At 42.7% G+C, this 25820-nt stretch overlaps 1 protein-coding gene across 3 annotated transcripts in view; it reads left to right on the top strand.

The window, feature by feature from the left end:
* The window catches only part of Mp (collagen XV/XVIII-type protein multiplexin), a 731849-nt gene extending 708273 nt beyond the window's left edge, over positions 1–23576 (top strand). For all 3 annotated transcript variants that reach the window (XM_075880876.1, XM_075880875.1, XM_075880877.1), the window contains 2 exons: positions 14731–14870; positions 16982–23576. In XM_075880876.1, coding sequence (XP_075736991.1) covers positions 14731–14870; positions 16982–17214 — 373 coding nt within the window. In that variant the 3' untranslated portion in view covers positions 17215–23576. The remainder of the gene's footprint in view (positions 1–14730; positions 14871–16981) is intronic.
* The last annotated feature ends 2244 nt before the right edge of the window (positions 23577–25820 follow it).

Genomic DNA, 25820 nt, shown 5'->3' with positions numbered 1-25820 from the left:
AATTGTTTGTTTTTTAATAAAAACTTTTCGTACTTTTCTAATCCTTGTAGCGTGCTCAAAATCTAGAGACCATGAGGAAGTAATGGCGAACCTTCCAGAATAATTACACTTTCTAATTATTCTTTCACGTCACGGCAGCATGGACTACAAAAAAATGTTGGGAATGGCGATGGCGTTGGGGCTCAGCTGAAAAGAGTCGCTTGCGTTGTTAGAGCTCGTGAAATAGAACACTTGCGAGGCGTGTGAAGCCGATAACGAAATACTTCTATTGAAGTTGCGTTTAGCAGACGCGTTTTGCACGAGAGACGATGACACTAGATAATCCGGTTCCGTCCACCAGCGGATTCCTAGAGCATTTGTCCACGCAAGCTAGTGGCCCCCTTTGACGACAAAAGGGTTTATCTGGATGCTTATCTGCTTCGATTTGAAAGAGTCGCTTTGTGGCAAAGTTGAGCTAAAAGTAAGCGGCACTTCGCCTGTGATTGTTTGGCGAAACTTTGAGTGTATTCGAGAGAATGCCCGCTTTAGGTCGATGGACCATAAAAAAGTCATAAAAGTACTACTTCAGCGGTTCAGGCTGATGCTGAGTGATTCCGAAAAAGATTTTATAAATGCAAGCCCGAAGACGAGGAAACAGGATAGCAGTTTATGAGCAGTTTATCTAGTTATTTTGACAGATAGATGGGTATGGCTGAAATGCCTAATACGTATGAAGCTGTGCGTGACTGTTTGGTTAGAGAGCAATCACTTGCTTGTTGTCACCAAACGTTATTCATCTTCCTAAAGGAAAGAAAGCTAGAATCACTTAATGAAGTAGTTGACCACTCTTACCAATATATAAAAGCCACGCGGACGAGAAATTTAGGAGATATAAATAAAAGCAGGGTCACAAAAGAGGAAGAGAGGCGAGCTTCAAATCCCGAGGCAATTGTCATAGGTAGAAGCAGCGTTTCTTCTTGTGTAATGACTTTTGACATTAAGCCTGTAACTGTTCATTTGGAGGTGGTGTAAAACAGGAAAGTGGTTATTGCCAGATGTGCAGTGTGTGGGATCTTAAGACGGAGGAGTGTAGGAGGAAACCTGTAAGACAAGCAGCAGCAATACTAGCTGACGGAGAAGTAGATGAAATTTACATGAAATAAAGAAACACACCAAGTATAGTAAGTGCAGTGGTGAACACAGCTGGCCTAGATAATAGGGATGTGGGGATTGTCAAAGGGACATTAAACTTGGTAAGCCGGTATCAGTACTTCGAGACACTGGGGCCAATATGAAGTTGATTAGACGACGTTTGCTAGACGACAGAGAGATTCCCGGAAGGACATCACACGAGGTGATGGTAGATAGGTAAAAAATGTTTTCTTGAGGCAAGAATAACGTTAGATTCCCCGTACTGCACAGGATGTGCAGATGCATTGTGTGCAGTTTAGCCTTTGTATGACGTAGTTTCAGGAAATGGTAAAGGCATACGACCAGTAGAGCAGCCACTGCTACAAAAGAAAATGTCAAGTCCGCGCATGAGCAGTGGCATAGAAAAGACGCAAGAAGAAAAGAGAAGCAGTTTCGAAGGAAGTGGTAGGTGGAAAAGAGGAAGGAGGCAAGTTTAGTACGCCTGCAATACTGAAGGATTTCGGCATGCTGACGGCTGGGTTGGGTAAAAAACAAAAGTATGATGAGTCACTCCAGTATGCTGTACATAGGATTAGAAGTAGGCCAATGAATGAAGGATTGAAAGAAGGTGTGATGTACGTACAGAATAAAGGTGTGGTATACTGAAAGTTCATAAAAAAAAGGCAGAGTGTACGTAATTGATGGTACCAGCAAAATACATAATGGCTACAATAAAGAAGCACCATGAAAACAGGCACAAAGGAGTGAGGCGAACTGTAATGCAATTGACTAACGTTGTGTTTTGGCCTAGGTTGCTTGGAGATGTAGAAACGTTTGTCGAGCGATGTTGTATGCAGACGGGCAAGGGAAAAAGAGATGGTTATAACGTGTAGAGGGCCAGACGCAGAGTATCCTAGTTTGTTTTTGAAGTTTCGCAAAGCGGACGTTTTGGGAACAGTGAACTTGCGAATATGTTGAGTAGTCGTAGTTACTCTGAGTATGTAGAGACCTTATATTTTGGTTATTGAGAACATTTTTAAAATGGTGACCGTAAACACAGGACATTGTGTGTGAGTGTGACATCTGAACTATATAATGACGCAGATGACCTGATTTATTACTCAAATTTACGTGATGTGTGGTGCATTTCTGATAGTGATGTGATGCGAATGTGCTGGTGAAGTGCATCAAGAGAAAGCGTATAAATCGCCCAAAGGAGCAGTTTTTCATGCAGAAAAACTCTTAAAAAAAGAGGGTATCATTCTCATGAACATGTCAACTGGTGGTAGAAGAAAGAGAAAAACAGGAAGAAGAAACGAGAGAAAAGAACAATGTCAACTGAAGAATTGAAGAAAGAAGAAGACCATACATTGAAGCAGGCCAGTGGGAAAAGAAAACAAGAAAGAAAAGGCTAAGCAAGGTACACTAGAGGCAACGTGGCCGGCTGAGAGAAGAGTAGGAGGAAGAAAGGCGCTTGGAACGGCAAGATGCATATGTGCTGTGAGAGGGGTCCAGCGTTCGACGGAAGTCCGCCAGCAGAGCTTATGGCCAGGAGCCCCTGTCTTTTTAGCAACGCCCTGTGAGCTGTTGGGTGAGACTAGCGAAGAGCTCGGCCGACTGCCGTCGTCCTTGTGATGACGTGAAAGATGTCTCGCGGCTTCGCTCCGTAGAGTGCACATCATAAGGACGAGTGGTGAAGCCGCTGCGGGGGCTCGACGCTGCAGTCACGTGATCATGCAGAGATCCGACGGTGTAGTCGACGGCGGTGCACCTGTGGCGCGACGGACTTCATAGACGTGACGAGCCTACGCGACTCGACTCTGAAGCCGCCTTTTATCTGCACTGTAAATATCTTTTAGAATTGTGTACATTTTGTTTAGAGGACCATTATTTTATAGCTTATCTTCATGTTTTCTGCTACTTGGAGTTCTTTCGTAATTGTTTGTTTTTCTCATAAAAGTTTTTCGTACTACTTTCGTCCTTGTGGCATGCCTAACATCTAGAGACCATGCTGATTTTAAAGCCTTCACTTTTAGCGCTTCAACGCAATTTCGCCTTCCACAGTTCCGGAAGAACCGCTGAAAACGACACACCTAATTTGTGTCACAGGGCCTCTTCCCGTTGTGTCAAACAATGAAACGAGCCCTCGAAAAGTGTTCTTCCCTTGGTTGTCGTCAATTATTCAAAGGAAACTTTTGGACATGGTCGCATACTTTTCCTGCACAACAGCAAAAGGTATTTGGCTCGTTCTCCTGGCTTTGTGGGAGTGTTAGCTTTCACAATTTGTTAGAGAAATTGGGAAGAATAAAAACCTGAAAAAGAAAACGCTGGTCAATAGCGTGTGTTCTGAAGCATGCTTTGTTACCAGGTGGCCGTGGCCTAGACGGGGTGTGGCACACCGGGGCCGTGCCTCCCTCCGAAATTGTTTTCACCATGGTATAGACAGTAGAAAACGATCATTTTTGGGGGGTGCCCTCCCCAAAATATTGAAGGTTCTCCCCCTCCCCCACAAAAAAAATACTAGATACGGTCCTGCCTGGCGGTGAGCGAAGGAAACTATGTATTGAGCCATTTGTTTTTATTTCATTTATTCGATTCATTGTAATCTCAGTGCCAAACAATGCGTTACAGAGTGGCGGGGTTGACAATGAGAAGTTTCTACAGCATAGGTAAAGCATAAATATAGATGTAATACCAAGAACAAGAAACATAAGAAAATCATTACAGAGCATAAAATGAAGGTAAGTTATACAAAGAATACAAACATGAAAAATGAAAATAAAAAACGCACGAAAAAGACAGAGGCAGTATATGTGAGTGAGTAAATGACATTCTAGATAAAGTTGTTTAATGTAATACGAAATAAGGAGTTATCACTAATGAATACAATGTCTTGGGGAAACAGGTTCCACTCTAGTGACGTTCGAGGAATGAATGATTGACAAAATGTGTTTGTCATGCTGGAAGAAGCATGCAATTTTTGAGAATGGTCAATGAGACGCGATACTTAGTGTGGACTATAAATAAGCGTGTCATGCAATGCTGGGTGGTGAAATGTTTTATGAAACAATCATATTTATTTGATAATTTAAAATACCTTGCAGGTTCAATTACGGAGCACAGAGTAAGGGGTACATAGGAAGAATTCTTGTAGGTGATACTTCTGCCACACGACAAAGCAACTACAAAAAGCAACTACAGAGCAACCAATAACTAATAACAATACAAGGCAAGTAATTACATTGGAACTAATAACAGTGGTTGCACAAATGACAAGGAGAAGCTTCAAATAACAACAAGAATTTCCCATTCGCAAAAAAGCACAAAGAACAAAAACAGAATTCAAGGAAGTTATGCAAAACTACTGAGATAGATGTATCATTAATTACTCGCCAAAATTTTCATGATTATTTAAATTGACAATGACGTCGTGTAGGTCATTCCAGAGTGCTATGGCACGAGGCAAAGCCGATGAATTGAATGATTTTGTTTTACCAAAGAAGCGTGTGATTCTTCGCTGATTGTGAAGTCGTTTGAACATGCGCAATGGTGCCGTTAAAGGGAAGGGTGGTGGCCTGGACGCGTGAATATATTTATGAAGCCAAAACAGGAAGGTAACTGTGCGCCGTATATCTAGGTGCTTGAATGAAAGGTCATGTTTTATTTGTGTGACGCGCGAGGGGCGACTGTAAATACGTGAAATCAACCGTGACAACCTGTTTACACAGCTTCTAGCTGGTTTATGAGATAGGCTTGGAAGGGGGACCATGTGGGTGATGCAAATTCCAGCTGTGGGCGAACGAAGGTTAAGTAAGCTTGTTTGTGGACGTTATTTGGCGAAGAATAGTAGGTTTCATTTTTGGTAGGTTTCGACGTAACTATCCCAGTGTTCTTGATGCGTTTGCAGATATGTAGGTTACATGTGTCGCCCAAGTAAGATTAGAAGTGAAATGGACGCCGAGGTACTTATACGAAGATGCCCGTGACATGCCTGAATTATTTATGGAGTAATCAAATTCAACAGTTATTTTTTCGACTGAAGGATAATACATTACATTTTGATAAATTTAAAGTCATTTGCCATCCACCACACCTGCTGTTAATGAGATTAAGGTCTTTTTGGAGAGCAAGGTGGTCATCGGTATTAGTTATAGAACGGTATAGAATGCAATCGTCAAGAAGAAGGCGTATTGACGAAGAAATATTAGTTGGGAGATCATTATTGTAGATTAGAAAAAGTAGTGGCCCCAAGATGCTACCCTGAGGCACTCCGGAGGCGCCATCGGAAATTGGAGAGGAATAGGTATTAATTAGAGTGAACTGCTTTCGAAAAAACAAAAAGTTAGGAATCCACAATAAGGTTAGTGAATCTAAATGAAGTTCTGTTAAGTGTGAAATCAGACGGGAATGAAGCACGCGGTCAAATGCTTTCGAAAAATCTAGGAAAATGCAGTCAGTTTGTAAATTATTATCCATATTGAAATGAAGATAGGTGGTAAATTCCAGTATTTGGGTGTCGCAAAAAAAACCTCGCCTAAATTCATGCTGGTTCTCAAAAAAAAAAGAAGTTATTGGTTTCTAAATGACAATAAATGTGCGAAGAAATGATATGCTCAAGCATATTGCAGCAAATGCTTGTTAGTGATATGGGGCGATAATTTTCTTGTGAGTATTCATTGCCACTTTTAAATAAGGGAACTACTCTACCTATTTTCTGATCAGCCAGCAGTTGTCCCGTTGATAAAGATTGCGTGAAGATGTGGTGCAGGATTTTACTTGAGCATCATGACGTGTTTTTGAGCACCTTAGAATTAATGTTATCAATGCCTGAAGAAGTTCATAATTCAAGTTTTTCAATAAGATTCGCAATCCCTTCAGTGCAGACGGCAATAGGTTTCATGAATGTATAATAAGATTCAGGAACTTCGGACACTCTGGAATGATCTTCACAAGTGAACACCCATGAAAGAAAAAATGAGTTCAGCACTGAAGCGCTATGTACATCTGATAGAGGCATATGGTTAGCATCTTGTATACTGACAGATGTGGCAGCATTGTGAGGGGAAATTACTTGCCACAATTTTTTCGGATTAGTATTTAACAATGAAAGGCAAATTGTGCGTAAAATATTTAGATTTCGGTTTGCTGAAGGGCTTGCAGTCCGTTTTGCAATTTTGTAGAGCCGGTTCTCCTTAGATCCATGAAAATTAGGCGTTTTGTTAAACCAGGGATTGTTATTGTCGTTAGAGATAGAAATTAGGGGAATATATTTATGAACCAAAGTAATGATTTACTTTCTGAAGAGAATCCACTTTCCGTTCACTGATCGGTACGGAGAAGATAGAAGAAAAACCTGATCGTAAAAAGATTCCAATTCATCATTTATACCTTTCTAATTACCTCTGTTATAGTCCCCAATTTTTTAAAAGGTGCGATGTAATACGTGGGTTGGGAAGATAAGTGTTACTTGAAGTAGCTTATGGTCACCAAACCCTCCACGTGCAGAAGAGAACAGTCTCATCAGCGTTAGTTAAAATTTAGTGTAAAATGTGTGTACCATGAGTTGGTTTTTTCACAACTTGAAGAAGGTTCTAATCTAGGGTTAGACTTACAAATTGCATCGCTTCGTGGCAGGTAGACGTTTGGAGAGACCAATCAATTTGGGAAAAAATCAGATGAGAAATCTTGCTCTGGGCTGCAAGAAATGAAAGTGATAGTCCTTTTTATTAGACTGTTGTGCTGGCAGCTACGTTATAAGTAGAAAAAATAAAACGAGCTGCGTTATTCTGAACTAGTCCTAATGCGTTAATTAGGTTAGTGTTAGAGGGTCCCGAACAGCTGAAGCATATTCTATGTTTGGTGAAATAAAGTTTTATAGAGTAATAAATTTAAAGAGTCTGGAGCATGAAAAAAGTTTCACCTGAGTTAGCCAAGGGTGCGGTTTGTACTGTTATTGGTGTAGTTAATGTATGTGTTCCAAGAAAGCTTGGATGAGGTATGAGTTCCTAAGTATTTGTATGAGGTTACTTGCTCTAAAGGAAGGTTATTTAGGTATTATACTAGTGAAGAGTTAGGTGACCTAGATACATGCATAACTTTACTCTTGTTAGTATTTAATTTCATGAGCCAAGTATTACAATATGCAGGTGTGCATCCCTATCCATTAGCCTTGCCGTTCAGAAAAGATTTTCTGCCAGTACTTCGGCCTTTACAAAATCGTACGGCGTTTCAGTGACGTTACTTCAGAGGTTATTCCGGAAGGCACCTCGAGACGTTCCTGTCACAACACCCCAAACTTAAGTCATTCATGGTTCTGGATTCAAACCATACTCTTTGCGCTGTTACTCACCAGTGGAGTGACTGACTTCATTGGTGACTTCGCGTCTTTCCCTTTGTTTTATTCTTTCCTGTTTTTCTTATTTGACTTGTTACTTTACAGCCAACTACGTTGTTTCTTCTGAATACATTCATTTTGCTTGTATATACCCTTCGTCTTCCTTTTTTACCCTCATGTACGGCATCGAGACGATGATTCTTGGAAGAGCAAGGCAATGACGCATGCTACCAATGATGAACAATCTGCGGTGGCTCATACATGTTTTAGGTGTGAAAAAGAGAACGTTTTTGGTTGCTCTGATTGTTTTTTGGGCTTTATGCCTAGTGTACATTGTCAGGAAAGTTGCCGACGCACTGAAGGAGTTAATAAAAGGTTCAACATTATTCAGATCGTAAAATCAAGCATTATCCATAAACTTCTATTTTTATATAACAATTTCGTTTATTTTGTTTTGCTGAAATTATCTAGTTAGTTTCTATATTCGTAATGTATACTACTCAGTGTGTAATATTTATTTTTTCCTTGATCCCTCTCACCATTTTAAAAGACGTAATCTACCAAAATGAAATATTATGTTACAACTACCTGGTTTTTTGGCAATACCCAAGCGTGGGTGTGTGATAGATTCCAGGCTCTACTTTTATTTGAACTTGAGAGGCAGACAGTCTTGATTTGCCTACGACTATATACATACTCTAATTTTGGGGCCAAATTACGGTGCGCATGTCGGCGTGAAAGAACGTGGCTGGTACCGCAAAGTGATTGACTTCACAATCCAACTTCAAGGCTCCTGCACTGGGCTGTTTCACACACCACACAGCACGTTTTCGTGACTCTTAAACACAATCTAAAAAAACAAATTTTACTCGATGGGTGAAAACAATGCTCTTATATGTCACTGCGTTTCACAGTCTCTTCGTTTTGGCAAGGATCTCATCACACGTTCCGGCCAGTTACCAGTCCCTTTAACGGCAATCGGAACTGTGCGAATAGCAAAGTTTTGGGTGCGAAGGAAATTTGAATATTATAGTGTGAAGGCGAATTGAATCAAATATTCCTAGAGTATATTTTTCTATAGTTCGAAGCGAAATTGCGAGGAAGAAAGATAGAGAAGATTCCTAAGCGTATTCCTACGATATATAGCAGCATGAAAGTGCTTCTTTTCGCTAGGTTGATGAAGCAATCGTGGAGTCAAATTTCTAGCTTTCTAACCAAGAAAGCACTGCAGATGCCGAATTGTATCAGTGCGTGATTTTGTGCAACCATGAGGTTGCCGACAACACCTCACATGTAAAAACCAAAGATGCTGTTTTTTATACAGCCACTCCTCCCCTTTCAACTTTTGTGGAAGCCCAACTGATTTGTACACAAGGCAGTGCTCCCTTATAGTTAGGAGTTCCAAATCGACTTCATCGACATTCGCATACATAGACACTTCAATTCTCGATGCTAAACATCTTGGTTGCCAGATTTATTGAACTTCCTGCCCTAATTTTTGGTCTAAAGCAGCATTATACAGGTCCTCGCGACTACCACATCTATCATCTCTACGTTTTATTCACTGTTTTTTTTTTTTTGAGTCAGTACATATGCGACCGCAGCGGAGTTTCAAAGACACATTTCTCCCTATACGGAAATGTACTGTGGCGAAGCGTTTAGGACTTCGAAGGGGTCAGTTTTATTCGGACGGCTGTAGTTGAAAAATTCGACCGTACGGGATCTTTAAAAGCAGCTTTGCCGCAATAGAAAAATTACTCATGTGAAGCGTAATTAGGACTTGAAAGGAGCATATTCAATTGGACTTTGACTGCATTTTTCTTTGCGAAGTTTGAGCAGTGCCAGTGGTAAAAATTACAATGCAATTTGAATCGAATAGCAAACTCTATTAAAAAAAAACGTGGCTCATCCCCCTATATAGGAATCGGTATAACACGAAAGTGAAAAGTGTCTTTACAGAGGTTGTTGACCGTTTATTGCGCATTGTTTCAGCAACAGCAACAAATTACAGTCACGTTAGGAACGGCAAGCAGCTCTAAACTTGCAGTGAACACTTAAAGAAGACAGCGTGCACACATTTAGCATACACAGGACAAGCCCGGATTAATAACTGTCAAAGCTCGACGCCTAAAGAACGCTGTTCAAAAGAAAGACGCGCGAAGTGAGCGGACAAGTGTAGTAAACGCAGCCGTGACAGCGTGTTAAGTGACCGTCCCCTCCCGAATAACGAGTCAGATGAGCACGCGCACAGGAGGGCGCAGTGGATACCACGCTTCGTGGTGGCGACAACCTTTACAGCGCGCCCAACCAATGCCACCTAGAAGATTATCAGGCCTTCTCATTGCCGCCGTGACGTCACTCGTTTTTCCCGAGCAAGAGTGCGTACGGGAGTCTGAATCCAATGCTACAATCATCTCCCGTTAAAAGATAAAGCGTTCGCAGCAAGCATTTGGAGACTCACCTGCGAGCCATTTCTTCCACAAAAATGCCAAAGATTGACGCTATAAAACTTGTGGTCGATCTATAGGAATGAAGTTTATGGACCGAAAAATTGACAAAATGAATACGGTAAATTTTGTTCATTCTTTATTTATTTACACACGCACGCACAGAATATCTAGAGCACGCCAAAAAACTGTTAAAAACTGTTTTCATCTCCTTTGCAAAGTTTCTGCAGTCTTATCTGTACTCTTTTTAACAGCTGTCTTCATAGACACGTAGTTTTTGAGTAGAGTGTGCGGTGCATCCACGAACATGGTATTCTGCACAATATCACGGCGATGACCATTAGAAGAGAAAACAAAATCTTTCGTTTCACAAAAATGTTCTGTGACCGACACAAGAAGTGGCTTTTCCTCTTTTGCAGTGGCCCCTCTCGCAGTGGTGCGTAGTCGGTCATATAACTTAGGGCCTGGGAACATGTTTATACGGTGTCTATAATATTCCTTGTAGCCACCATGAGTGCTTCTATCGCACAACCGGTTCTTAGATTGGTATATCTTTAGTAGTGATTCCTAATTATTCTAGCTTGAAGTATTGTCACGGGGTCGTGACGTGGCCGAAGACAGGAAACTTCGTGTTGGGATTTAACTGTTTATTTGGGCGAACCTGCGCCCAGTAAACGTAAAGTCTAATTACAGCAGCAGTCTTGACAGATAGCAGTCTCGGACTGATAGCGGCGAACGGAGCGTCGGACTTCAATCAACAACAACTGACAAGAGGCGAAGCGCGTCGGCATTTATACTCTTGCCGTCGAACGTTCTAGCGTTATCGCTGGTGGTGGCGTAGGTTCCAGAACAATCTGTACTGTTCTACAGTGGGCGTGATCTTATCGAAATGATCTACTACAGTCCGGAACCTTCTCGAAAACTTCAGGCGCGGTTTGCGCTGAGAATCGTGTGGTGTTTTGGGACGATAACGAAAACTTGGGAAATGGAACGTGGCAGTATGAATACCCACTTGTAAACCAAATAATAAAGTGCTTTACCGTAAGTGTCTACACGCATCTAAATTTCAAGGAAACATATTAGACTAAGGTGCTGACCGAAGTAATACTGCAATAACGTGATATCAAGACCGGCAATAATACTATGCATTCAAACGACGCACTAAGTAATGCAGCAGCATTCATTTCATTTTTATCAACCAAGTGAACAAAGGTAATACAAGTTAGTGGCGCTAATCGCCAGTTGCAAAATGTTTACTTACCCTGAAGGAAAAACTCCTGTTCTAAAACTTTTATGCATTGCGTGTTTAATATTTTATTTCCAGTGCCTCCGCCAACAAGTCAAAAGTACATATGACACCTTTATTTTGGAGCAAGAAAGGAACATGGGGGTGATGGGGCCATTGGAATGACTTAAAAATGTGTCTTACGGACACATGTACCTTTGGATCACGAAGAAAACGGATGACGATGTCAGCTTGACCAACGACCCGCTCCCATTTTGTTCTTCAGTTGTGTTTAGAAAACGAGAATACTCTCAGCATCGGTCCCTTTGCCGTGACAAGTCGCCACGCAGCATCACCCAACTGTTCGGGTTTTCAGCCGTAGAGATTGCGAATGTCCAGTGCTCTAAACGCATGGTGTAACCACGCTGCAGTTCACAAAAACAGAAAGAGATGGTCTTCTCAAGTCGCCAACATGACCACTGGCACGCCACAAAAACTCGTTCGACTTGACAATCCATGTCTGCAGGAGTGACGAGAGCAAGCGGATGCACGTCTGCGTAGCGAAACACACGGGTCAAAACAGATTGATGTCAGAGCCCTTGACCGACACAGTGAGCAGGCAAATGATCTATGTGGCAATGGCCCAACGCGAACCTGCCGTGCCATCTCGCCGCTTATAAGAAAAACATGTTAAAGTTTCAAAGTTCTGAGGTCTGCCAAGTGGTGTATGGAGTATAATAATGGTTTTCCCTTAGCATTGCACACTACATACGCTTTGTGGCGTAGTTGTTAGCGCCGCGCGCTAAGAATGGAAAGGTTGCTGGTGCCCTGCCGCGGTGGTCTAGTGGCTGAGGTACTCGGCTGCTGGCCTGCCGGTCACGGGTTCGAATCTTGGCTTTGGTGGCTGCATTTGCGATGGAGGCGGTAATCTTGTAGCCCCGTGTGCTCAGATTTGGGTGCACGTTAAAGAACCCCAGGTGGTCAAAATCTCCGGAGCCCTCCACTACGGCGTCTCTCATAATCATATGGTAGTTTTGGGACGTTAAACACTACATATCAATCAATCAATCAAAGGTTGCTGGTTTGATTCTGTGCGACAGATGCTTGTCTTCCAGTTTTTCTTTGCAATATTCGTATATATTTTACAATGTGACTTCCCTGACGAATATACGTCAGCGGAGCCATGGTGGATTCCAGTACAAAAGAGTTTCGTGTTAAAAATCACCGCCCAAGCATTTCGTACGAATGCTTAGCCAGCGAAGGCTGAATCGTGCTGCCCTAATGTTCAGCAGTGGGTTCAACACGACGTTGCACTACAGCCTTCCACAAGTATTGGTTACATGTTCGTGCTTTTTAAAGAGGATAAAAACACGTTTAGTGTGGGTTTACCACAGTGTTTATTTCACCTGCCACATGTTGTGCCTCGCACGATAACGCTCATGGAGGAGTGTAGAGAGCAGTTAAATGCGTTTCGCAATGCGTCAAATACAGTGATTGTTTTCGAACCACAGGTGATCATGGTCGTCACAGGTGAAATCAGAGTGTCGCTGGAGGCCCCAGCGAACGCACTCCTGCTATCGTCACGTTGACGCCGTGATGCACGCAACCCGCTTGTTCGGCATGGCGCAGTTGCAAGTGTTCGACATCGAGTGGTAATTTGATGGCTTGGTTTGCAGGATCCACCTGCCACCGGCGTTTGCATTCCTGTTCGTGATTTAGCGCGGCTTGGAAAACTGCTGCATCATCAGTATGCAGTTGCAGCTGGCACTCGTCCTGCCGGGCCTATTTTCGTGCTCGGGCGGCATTAACGGCCCGATAAATTCAAGCTCTCTAACGTTTCCGCTGTCAGCATTTTTCTCGAGTTGTCCGTAGCTTACCCATATGGAAGTTCTCCGTAGGAACTTATGCACGAGTGCTCAGCGGCATGGCCGCCACGAAATCGACGACGTCACTCACAACGCAGCCAATGGCGCGCTTTATTGGATGGGACGCTGATGACAACGTAACTGATAGCAGACACATTGGAGAGCGCTCTTGACACCTATGCTGAATGGCTTTTTTGCTTCTCCTAGCCATATACAACTTTCGCTATAAAATATTCGAAACTTCGAATATTCGCACACCTTTAGAGATTAGCTCAAATAAACTTGAAATTGACACTAAAGTCCTCTTTCGTAAGGCGCGGGTACGTTGCACTGGACTAATGGTGATCGCCGACTATGTCATACACACGTCACAGATTAGTGAGTGGGACGACTTTCGCGCGTGTTCGCAGGACACGGCAGCTTTTTCCCCAACAGGACAAACGTCCCCCCCCCCTCTTTATTTTCGGCAACAATTCGTTCGTTCATATATTGTCGACACACAGAAAAGTTACCGCTGCAAATGGAGGACTTGATTGCTGGATTTATGCTGAACGGTTGTGTCGTCCGTGATCTGCAACGTTAGCGTAGCCCTCGCCGATCGGCCCGCCGTCTGCGATGTCCGGATGCCACGTAGATCTCGCCGATTGATGCCGTGTGCTCGAATTCCTTCGACCACCTCCCTCATTTTTCATATCTCTTCTGTCCTATTTCTTCACTCATGTGTGGCGAGTGCTACGTGTTTCATATTTCTTTCTAATTTGTTATCTCCTTACCTAATTCCGTACAAAAAGCTTCGCCATGTACCCTACAAGGCAAACAAAAACCACTTAATTTTTTTTCTTCAAGACGCACCTACTACTCAGAACACGCTAGTTAAAGACTTGGATGCCTTCACAACTAGTAGGCATCCTAGGATAGTTTCTAACAGCTAATGCTTAGCCCCCACACTATTTTTCTTTCATCATGTCTGTCTAAAAAATTTTTGCATTCTGATATCTCCAAGAAGAGCACAAAAACTGGGCTAGTTGGGTGACGTTCATTTTTAAAAAAATTTGACTGTTCTAAAACAAACAAAGAGATGGGCAAAGTGCGGTATTTCACTATTTCTGTATTTTTGCTTTGTAACGCAGTTGCACCTTCGAAAAATGATGTGTCTAACAACTTTGTTGTTTGTCACCAGGGGCGGATCCAGCGACTCATTTCAGGGGGGTTTGCAAGGAATTAACACCGAATGGGGGCGGAGTTGTCACTTTTTTGTTTTAGTAGCACTCTAAAACCCCGCCGTAATATAAACATAGTTATTGTGTGAACACAACAAGTGGTTCCACTTGATTATTCTAATTGATGATTGGAGGGGTAGGACAAGCACTTAAGAGAGTGGGCGAGTGCTGCCACAGGCTTCTGGGGGGGAAGGGTGATCGCCCTTATACCGCGTCCCCTCTGTATCCACCATAGGCCACTCACATGCCTTTTGCTCATCGGTAATGTTCGATCGTCGGAAGCGTTGTTGCTAAGCATGCTCATGTTCACCACTAGCCTCTCACTTGTACATTACTACGTTAATAATGCCTCGTTGGCAATAGTGCGCAAAAAGGATACAAAGAACAATAATTGACGAACACTAATACGAGGCGTATTGCGAGTCATCGAATCCGATCCTGTGATTGAATTGTTGAATTCCGCTTGCGCACGTTTTCACTCCCGCTGCACCTGTGTTTCACAAAAAAATCATCTCTTATCTTCTTTTAGGCACCGGAAAATGGTATGGCACGGTGCTGACGTGCTGGGGTCCCGCGACATGGAGAACTACTGTGATGCGTGGCACTCGGGCGCGCCTGCTCGATATGGTCTGGCCTCCTCACTTTTGGGATCGCAGGCGCGACTGCTTGGTGAGATGTGACGGCAGCACTGTTTACAGTTATAAGAAGCTGTTGACCGCACTTAACAATACATTACTCATTTGGAGAAATTGATTTTATCTGATTTTTTAAGTTGTATAATTCCTCCCACGACAACAACTTGAAAAAAAATGGCCGTAAAGCTGTGTTGCAATCTAAGACCAATACATTTTCAAACTTTACATTTCAGCAGAGAAACATGATTATGCAAGCATACCATGAAGTATGTGGGACATAGTTGTGAGTGTTTAGCAATGAAGAAAATATTCCTTTAATGGACGTACCACAGATCTCTTGAGCAAATCTCGCACAGGCCTATAGAATTTATTATGTCAGATAAACATTTCAATGTATTAGGAGCTTGCGGTAGGACCTGTTTTATAATGATCGTAACACGTAAAGGTACTTCGCGAAGTTTTACCACCAAAGGGCGGTGAGGTGCATACAATTTCATTAACGAGAACAAGCTGTTGCAAGGTTAACATTGTGAAAAGAAGCAGTGTCAAATTGTGCAGGAAATCATACCTACCACTTGCACAGTTAAGGTACAGCTATTCAGCCACACTCAGACAAAATGTATTAGCAGCTAGGAGCAATCGCTAGCTTCGCAAGTTCCACCTATAGCACGCTGTGTGATGCACACGTGTCCACCTCAATGTCACGGTACTTTAAAGATGCCTAAGGTCGAAGCACACACATGCACACATTTTGCCACACGCAAGAAAAACATGTTTCGAACTGTAGTCGTTCACAACACACAATTAAAATTTATGTAGCTGTTGAAAGGAGGACACGAAGCATATAGAACTTTTCCGGACACGATCACTTATCTAGATATCAAAGTCAAGTTCTCAAAGTCAGCTAAAATTGCTTTCCCTTCTTTCGACAGATGTCACTATAAACTCAAAAATCACTCGTAACAGCCATTGTATCAGCCATCGGCTCTTTTTAGCATGGTGTGTTCGACCATTATTGGTCCACCACGGGAGGTAACGACTTACCCACGCAGGCGCGCGTAATCTCGCCTAAAATGTGCGTGTTCGAAGAAAAAAAAGAAAGAAAAGTGCTCAAGGTCACAAGGTGTGCGTGATGTTTTTTTTTCCTGTGCCATCATTCTCTACTTAGCTTCCAGTGCTTTCATCAGAACGAGAGAAAAGAGAATGTGAGTGCAGCGTGCGACCAATCTTTGTAACAACGCTCGTATACTGGACAATTCTAAAACTATTTAGGGTAGTGAATTCGTGAGGCAATAAGCCCCTTCGGTGAGTCAATTCCATGGCTACTTGAACAAGTCTTAAATGAATTCTTTAACACCACACTACTTTGCCTTCATCCTGATGAAGTTATACACACAAATAAAATCACGAAAATAACAAAAGCCCACTTATCCTCTACTAGGTAAGATAACTTTAAGGCCTGACCGCATGGACCAGTTGCTGCGCGTCGTTCGTTATTTTAACTGGATGTTGATACGTGTGCTAGATGGAAAATCATGGATAACTACGGTACTAAAATTTTTATCACTGATATGCAGGAAAGCTTTACTGACACATATTTCAGCGCCCAAGTTCTTGATGAGGACAGCTTCGCATATTTTTTTTCGTCTATTACGTTCCTTCCACACAATAGAGACATCTGCTCCTGCTTCTTCTGCTCCCGTTTAAAACTTACTGGTACTGGAACCCTTCACTTTTGAAATAATAACCGTTTATGAACACAGGTAGTAAACAGGTAACAAACTGGTAATAACGGTCTGGTAAAGTTAGTGACTGCAGCCACTAGCTGTTATCTTCGATTTGCTACGTTTTTTTAGCTTTTTCAAAAGTGTGTTATCTTATGGTTCTCAAAATACATTTATTGTTTCGGGGACTCCACGACAGTCAGTGTCAACATACGAATGAGTCTTCGCTGAGACAAACGGAAAGCAGTGCCATAAAGCATACATGTTTCTGCAATAAAAACAGCACAAAAAAGAGAAGCGGGATAATAATCTGATGAAATATTTAATTCTTTCTGTAGCATGTTATGTCGACAAAGGAAGGAGTTGTTCTACAGCCATGATCACTGTCTTCAATATATTTTTCTGGTGGTTTTCTCTGTAGGTCAGGAACGCCACTCCTGCGCCAGCAGTTTCGTAGTATTGTGCGTCGAAGTTACCAGTCAGCAACACGACCAAATGGAGCAGCAGCATGGAAGACGACGCAAGCGCCAAACTGCGGGTGGCGAAACAGAAGGCAATGGCTCGATGTCACTCATGTTCCACGAAAGCGGTCACACGGAAAAGAAGCCATCACCTCTGCGGTGGGAGGAATGGTGGAAGTCTTTGTGGCAATGAGGACATAACAAAAAGGGCCCGAAGATTACGAGCAATGATAATGTCGCATCTTCATCCAGTCGAGAGCCTAGCCAGCATGAAATTTGTGTTATTCTTAATAGTTTCGCCTGCGAGTAAAGCAGGGAATTTCAGGAGGCCTCAGTATCATTCAACAGCAGTTCAAGCACCCTTCACCCATTGAGAAGCTAATGAGAAAGGAGACTTCATTGAATCAAGCAGTTAGGTTGAAAAACACTGAGCACTTAGTTCCTAAGCATCTTCTTAACCAAATAGCTTTCTCTTGGTAAAACCTCTACCCTGCTCGGAGCGGTTGCCGGAGTAACAATAAGGGTTCAAATTGGGTGCCATACGCAAAAAATCCGGTGAACACCTAACTTGAAAATGGGGCGACTAAGCAGATGCTAAGTATTTAATAGGTGGACACTTATGGAAACACAACATATAAACTTAGTACAATTTGCCCTAAAGATATTGTCACCCCAGTGCTGAGAAGTGAGTATGCCGTTGACCTCACATATACGCAAAAGCTCCTATTTTCACGTACACGTAAGCTTGCTGCCATATTGGGAAACTCAACTGCTGCAATTGCGCAGACATTCATTGTACGTGACAAACAATTTCGATGTGTGTCGTTCTCGCCAAACAAGCGAAATCAAAACATGTACTGGCAAGACACATTCTGGTGACTACTTCCTGTTCTCTATGGTTGAATAGCGCTTGACTATAGAACTGCTAACAACACAACCGGTACGTAGGACAGGTACTTTATTTGTGAATCCATTTTATTCGCACAATCACATGATAAACTGATGAAGCTGTTGCCCCAACGGCTGTTGGTGAGCTAGCTTGTTTCGATGTGAACCAGCAATGCTTTATTAGATTGAAAATGCCAGCAGCTTAGCTACCAATAAGAAAGTCCTTTCTTTCTTCGGACCTTTTTTAAGAGTTTCTCAGATATATAAATGCGTCGACGTGATTATTGGTTGCTATAGAAGGTGCATAATTTGAACGGTACTATAAAAATAATTCCAAATAGAATAAGCCTTCCACACAGAGCTAGCGCACATTATAGAAAAACTCCTGCAAATATGATGGATGATCTAACCTTAACCATATCGTGTTAGGCTAAACACCACACGCTGCGAATATTCTACTACTGTCCAAATTATTTTTTATAAGAAACACAAACAATTTTCCAGCGTGTGCCAGATTCTGTATTATGGCATACCGGACGCTATCAATCGACAGGTGACATTCAATATGTTCTAAAAACTTTTCCGCAGGAGTGGAGGAAACGAAGAAACTAGGGGCTGATTTACAGATCTTTTGCATTGTACGTTATATTACCCTGTGTCGAGTTGGCTTGACTGATATTGTGTCATCAATAATGATCGGCTGAAGCTCTTCTACGAGCAATAATTACTCTGGCACCTTTTGAAAAAAAAAATGAAGCCTTTAGTTTCACTAAGGGTCCTGCATAAAACAGGCTGTGGTGTTCCGTACTTTGATACATCATGCACAGCTCTACTATGTAAAAGCCATTAGAACCTTAATACTGTGTTCGGACAATTTCGAGTAGCTGCTGAGTTTCAGTCATTTGTTTTTCAGTGCCGCGTAAGTTGGTTTTTCTGGTGTTCACTTATAGCTGTATGTGAGCTGGGATGGCGGCCACTGCAGGCGGAATTCCTGTCAGGATTTTTGCTTGTTTCTTTCTAGAGTAATTACAATTTGTATTGTATGCCACGTGCCGTGGAACATTATTTACCATCTTAGATTTGTGAACAATGGTCACATCTATTATTATGAACTCATTTGTTTTGAATGTTACTGATTGCATGATAGCATGAGCTCTTGGATTCACAAGGTTTTGTGCTCTTATGCAGTGTTTCTCATTGACTGGCTGCTTTCGGTGGCATATTTATTATCAGCAATGGTCACGTGTCACGCGATCTATCATAAAGCAAGAACTTCATATTATTATGGGCTTTTAAAAGTGCTTGCAAGTAGTCCCTGAATTTAAGCGAGACACTGTAAATGATTTTTTTGCACCGTATTGTGCATCGCTGGTGAGACCATCAGCAATTCTCTCATTCTCGAAAGATAGTTTGCATCATTGATTTAGCAGTTCAGAGCGAAATAGGAGATATTCAGAACATTGAGTGCCATCTGTGAACAAGTCCTTAAGTCTAATCCGCCATCTTTTGCTGGGCACAAAAGAAAGCCAGTAGCATATTGCTGCATTTCTAGTGCAAGGTGTTAATTTTTCTTGTTGTAAATGCAGAGACTTCCCCATTCTTTGTGCGCTATTCAAGTAACCAGCGAGCCATGGTGCTGCCGTTACCATGGTAACAATGATTCAGGCGAATGTGTAAATTGCTATCTGAGTGATAAAAAACACACCATCTTTTGCTGACGGAAACATTGTGTAGAAGTGAAGCATGCCCCCCTTACGCTTACACTGGCGGTGACGTATACGTTGGCTGTCATTTCGACGTTGCGCAGGATTTAAACCTGGGGAGGCACAAACCACGCAGTGATGGGCCGGTGTTTCCTACTGAAACATGTCAATTGCTGCTAATGGGCCATAAATAGACAGATGACTCCGATTGGGCACAGAGACCCGCCGTCCACTTTTAGTTACTCTGCACGATGCAAATTTTTAGAGCTCAACAATGCACAAAAACAAATCTCTCACCGGCACTACCTTGGAGGTAAAGATGCAGTGCCTATATATGGTCACATGGAGTGGTCAGTGAACTATACATGGAGTGGTCAGTACACTGTTGTGCAGCCCGAGCAGTCGGTTTTATCAATCCAGAAGCTCTCTAAAAGACGCTGGCTGCGTCGGCATTGTGAAACGAAAAAGGGGGAGTGGATGCGCAGAGGGGATGTAAACGCTGCTTTGAGGAATGCCTACAGGAGAGAGAGGGGGCAGCAAGTGTACACTAGCAGATGCTTCCTGCGTCGGCGTTGCGAGGCGAAAGAGGGGAGAGCCTAGGAGAGGTACGAGGGGGATGTGAATACGCATGTGCCTTAAGGGCGTTCATGCCGTCTATTCGGATTAAGGTCGACCCTAAGCTGCCTCACATCTCAAAATCACCACTTATCCACAAAGTCAAAGATTTAAGAGGAGCTTGCACGGACAAGCAAGGGGCGTTTCTTGGCGTGACCATTTCTGTAGGAAGGCATGCTCAGGAGCTGGTGCTTGATGTCTACGTCGTAGGCAGCGTTGTCGGGCACGTTCCGCGGCTGGCACTGCACAGTGTTGGCCAAGTTGATCGACACGCTAACCACTTCTTCCTTGATGCCATACTGACCGCTGCCATGGGTCGTATGCCTGACGCTCATAAATGGCAGATGGGAAGCTATCAGGTGTTCTTAAACGCAGTTGAGAGCAGGCAGGTGAGAGGGCTTGGGAGGATATCGGTAGCCGTGCGTAACGCTCATCATGGGAACTTGTCACATGCTGCCGAGGCGATGAAACGACGTGAATAAAGTGGACGCAGTCACAAAGAGGTGACTGCGTGGGCCATTGCAAATTAATGCGCTGTGTGGTATTGAGCCATCTACAGAGCTTGGTTGGAATCACTGTAGACGCAACTGGAACGGCGATCTTGAGCGGCACCGGAGAAGTATTCCGTGGAAGTGTACACTGGCAACAGTGGTGCACATGCCGCCGCCGCCGGACATTGCATTAGCACAAGAAGTTTGCCGAAGAAACTCTCAAAAATAGCGCTGCTGGTTTCATCCAGAAGCAAAAAGCGCTATAGTTAAGAAATTAACGGTGTGCGCAAAAGCTTCCGTGCACCTCTATTTTTACTTCTTTGTAAAAATTAGTTACCCCACATGTGATATTAGCTCTATATGATTAAGAAGATTTCAATATGCTGGCTTGAAAACGAACGTCACCCACGAGGGGGAGGGGAAACTGAATCCATCCGCATTTTTTCGTGGAGATCAACAAAAGCGGTGATTCTGTGTGACGCCATTGATGGCTTAGGATGAGGATAATATCTTTTATAAACCCAGAAGCTGTGGTGAGCCCGCAAAAAAGTCTTCCCTCTCACCGCACAAGACTCGTTTGTGGCAAAGGCCCAAACAGACTTCACCATGAGAGCTTCGAAAGGCAGTGCGTGCGCTGGCTTATCGTCCGTATCCTGCGTCTTCTGTGTGCTTTACAGCCGCTTGTTAGTTTTCTTGAGTTCTTTAGTTAGCGTGTACTGCGAACTGCTGAAGCCAAGCTTGCGGAGAGGAGCTGTTTGTTCGGTCAATTAACAGACTCATCTTACCGCTAATCCTTGTATGGCGTTTGCAATTGGCACAGTAATGCTAAGCTGCCGAAGGATGTGAAATGAAGAGGAGCAACAGTTTAATTATATTTATATGTATTGGAACGCATCGATAGAGCCTTTAGGGAAAGCAGAACTCATATAATAAATACATGCGATAAATTACATTTCGATGCTCGATGCAACTATTGAGCAGTGAAAGAGCATAGACGTGCTCGGTCCTTTCTCTTTGTGTAGCGTTGCGAGCTTGAATGGTTTCTTGTTTGCTTGGTGGCTCACCACTCACTTACATATTCATGACGTGCTTCTTTTGAAGAAGCTAATAACGCCATTTCCGGCGGAACAGGAGATACAGTCGTCGGCGGCTGACCCAAAGGTCGATGGTTCGAGCTCGGCCGTGGCAGTTGCGTTTAACTTAGGCAAAATGGTAGAGACCCGTGTACTGTTGTGTCCGTGCACATTAAGGAGCGCCAGATGGCCACAATTTTCGAAGCCCTCCACAGTGGCCTCTCTTGTAATCTTATCGTGGTTATTGCTGTGAAACTTCATTCACTATTGTGATTATGATAGACATAGCCCCTCGACACTGAACACTTTTTTTCATGCGTACGCCAAGTGTAAAGCACACTTGAATACAAAACCATAGTTTGGCTTTGCGAAGCACTGTTCTTCTCGCAGCTTACGTCCGGATCACCATTTTCAGCACGCAGAACTTTCGCTACAAAGACAGATGCGCTAATAATCTGGCCCTTTATTGCAAAAAAGAGGCAAATTTTCATGGCCCAAAATTTTGACAAACTATTGCGTCTCAACCTCTTCCATGGCTCTCCTTATGGAGGTGCTAACACACCATTTCGCTATTGCGCCGAGCACAAAATGGCGGACGTGCCTAGTGTACCCAAAACAAGAAGTGTTATGAATATCTCCTATCTTCCACAGTCGAGAGATTCAGGCTTACTGTTCAATGCAGTATTACAAGTTCATTAAACATACCTGCCTATAACGGAGAAGTATGAAGTCATATCGACGTCAAGTTCACTGTCGCGGATAGCATTGCATATGCATTCAGTAGGTAGCGCATAAAAATGTGGTAATGTCAGTGTTGTACTTGTGGCGTGCCTTTCGAAACATTTTGTATATATTATTCGTCTTGAACTACTCATCGCGAACATGGCTACCGGCATTTATGGCCCATTCAGAATCTCACAATTTATTAACATCGATACAACAAGGCTTGTATCTGGCTGGCTATTTGTAAAGAAACTTATTTTACTAGGTTATTTTTCATTTATTCGTAATTAAAGCATGTTCATTTACGGATAAGCAAGCACTCTTTGTATTCTCAAAAGGTATTTCTTACATATAGCCCTTGTTTCTCTTTGCTTCTTATCTTCTTTTCGTGACACCATACGTCAGGTGACCTGTATTTCATGAACACTGAATGGAACCGCCCTTCATTTTTTTGGGAAACCATTGAAGCGTATCTTCCGTTTTCCCTGACACCTCAGGTGCAGTTTACACTTCACCTGCAAAGGTCTAGACTGCGCAACGTTTCCTTCTTCTGCTTCGTCTGAAGATAGCCATCTGTAAAATAATCGTAGCAACTGAGAAAAATTGTGAGCGTCGTGTGTTTTTCTGTGTGCGTGCGTGCATCCTTCGTTGTTATTGGATGTCAACATTTAGTGCCAGAATGCAAGAAAACGGGACTTGTGCGTGTCACTTCAATGTATTCTGGTTAAGGTGCTCTGCGTGATATCCCAACGATCATCTTACAAAAAAAAAACACTTGTGGCCGAATCCTTGATACCTGTGCAGATTTGCAACCACTGTCAGCTGTTTTCCAGTTTGTTCGTAATATCGCTAAGAGCGAAAATTAGGTGATCGCGAGTACCAGTCGTCACAGGTTGAGAAATATAGGTGCCAGCAGCCTGATGATGAAAAATCTTCATCATGACTATCCGAGAAGTTTTTATTTGTTTGAACTGCTAGAATGATTTTTCAACCTAGGCCAATTCTTTTTAATTCATATTGAATCGTGTTTCCAAGTAAAAACATAAAGCTTTCGTGACCCTGTTTTGGTCAAATATTTGCTGTCGTTATGACAATAACAAAGCGCACACACGTGAAGAAAACAAAAAAAAAGCTCAGTTAAACCGCGACATCGCTCCGTGCAATCATAAACAAAATTGTTCGCAAAATACGTTACTTTTCACAATTTACTGTGGCTTGCGTGCGCTTTCCTCCGTATTAATCTAAATTTCCGCCATTAGTTGAGTGGATCAGTTTGACATCAAGTACATGTACCAGGATTGCAAATTCAGCTCAGCTTGTGGTCCGCAGTGAACTTAGAACCTCATAGGCCAAGACCACGAAGAACAAGAAAGGAACGGTTAGCCAAGCTTCAAAATTTTAAAGCTTAGAAAATACCTTGTGTTAGTCGAGGTTTTGACGATAGCCCTGAGCTCCTTTGCAAGGAGGGCCCAGGACACCATTAGTAAAACGAGCAATGTTAATATTTTGCGAGAATGTTAGATCATACATAGCTACTAATCCGTGGGAGGAGCTGCTGCACGATAATTTTCTCTTATGTAAGTAGTGGCTGTGTAATCATTGCGTCAGTGAAAAGACAATACAAAGCTTGTTTTAAGATTCAGGGACATTGACCAGTTCGTACACCGCTGTTGTATTTTGATAAGAACCATGTGTAAGGCAAACAATTGTAGAGTTTGATAACGAATGGTACGAATACTTCCATCAGCGAAACTCTGAATTGTGAAATATTGAGTGAATGGTGGCTACTATAAATCAATAAGATGAAAACACCCAGCTCAACAGGTTGGCTTCACAAAAGAAGGAAGTGTTCTGAGAAAGGGGAAACTTACAACAGCAACACACGGTCAGCGATCAGTATGAAACTCGCTAACGAGTTGAAGGAAGATGGATTTAGGTCAAGGCATGAAAGCTTAAGCAGTAAGCCATGATGAGAAACTCTGTCAAAGGCATTATTGAGATAAAAAAGAAACCGGCTCATCAGTAGCGACTTTATTAAGGTGTGAATGAATTGATGAACCAAACGAACAGCGGGATTTTACAGGCACAACCGACACGAAAACCATGATGATGGGGAGGAAAACAATGCTAGAAGACAAGTGGGCTAAATCTAAGTATTTCGCTGCATACACTACTGATATAGTATGACGATTTCTTGGTGAGGATCGATGACCATCCCTCAATGCAGGAACCATCGCAATCTGTCAGTCCTCTTAATTCAATTTCTACTTTGGAATTGCCTAAACATGAACAAGGTTAGACTTGTTGCGCCTCTAGGTGCTTTATCTGTTACACATACCGTCCTTACATGCTCCTCGCGAATTCTTCAGTTTGCCAGGCTTAGCGGGTGAAAGCAGAGTGTTTTTTGGCCCATTAGCAACTAGGTATTTGGGCCTAGAGCAGCCACTAGTGTCGCAAATAAATGTTTTCTAATTCATCAGGTTTAACAATTTTCCAGAAACATTTGGTGCGGTTACAAAGCGTTAATACTCGCGCAGTATTCTGAAGGTGATTTCGGGCTCGTGTGACTAATACTTCCGCGTGTATACTACAGCTTATTTATCATATAACGCCTTATATTTGTTAGCGGTAGTGTAGTAATTTACCCATGCAGAGTTATAGCTACAGCGCTTCTCAGATCTAAAAAACTTTTCCTTATAGTTAGGTTCTTTCAACTTAGCATTTAACCATAGATACTTTCCCCGCTCTTTGACACTATTAGTGGGTGCTGTAACTCGCAGCATCTTATTTTCAAACAGCGTCCAGTTTGTTTAAATGGAGCTTGGTGATGACAGTTTCCGAATTCATCGCAAAGAACAGCCAGTCGTAAGAGCGCGGTGACATTTGCCGTAGTTTTAGGCTTTTTCTGGCTTTTTTTGGTTCGCAGTTTATTCCTGATAACGTTAAAGTGAATCACAGACTGATATCTCAGAGGAGAAAGATAGGTTAGCTAAAGGAAGGTGTCGGCGTGTGCAGGTAAAATAATTCTAGAACTTTTGGAAAAGGAGTTGAAATGGGAAATGGCTCGGTGATCAAAGAGAATAGACCGAACGTGAGATCTATGTTAACTACCACGCCATTGGCCATGTTGTTTCTTGGCAGTATGGCTGCACGCACCGTCGATTTAATCAAACAAAATGTGAAATCACTCCGAAGAAGAACAAGAAACTTAGGACAACCCTTTTTATGGCCAGCAAGCAATCATGAAACCGCTGAGTACGGAGCTGTCACTGATGGCGCGCTGATCCCATACACATCTGAGTATTT

The sequence above is a fragment of the Rhipicephalus microplus genome, chromosome X (assembly GCF_043290135.1).
Source record: "Rhipicephalus microplus isolate Deutch F79 chromosome X, USDA_Rmic, whole genome shotgun sequence".
NCBI lineage: Eukaryota > Metazoa > Arthropoda > Arachnida > Ixodida > Ixodidae > Rhipicephalus > Rhipicephalus microplus.
Note: the sequence above shows the minus strand (reverse complement) of the source record. Positions and strands in the feature narration are given on the sequence as shown.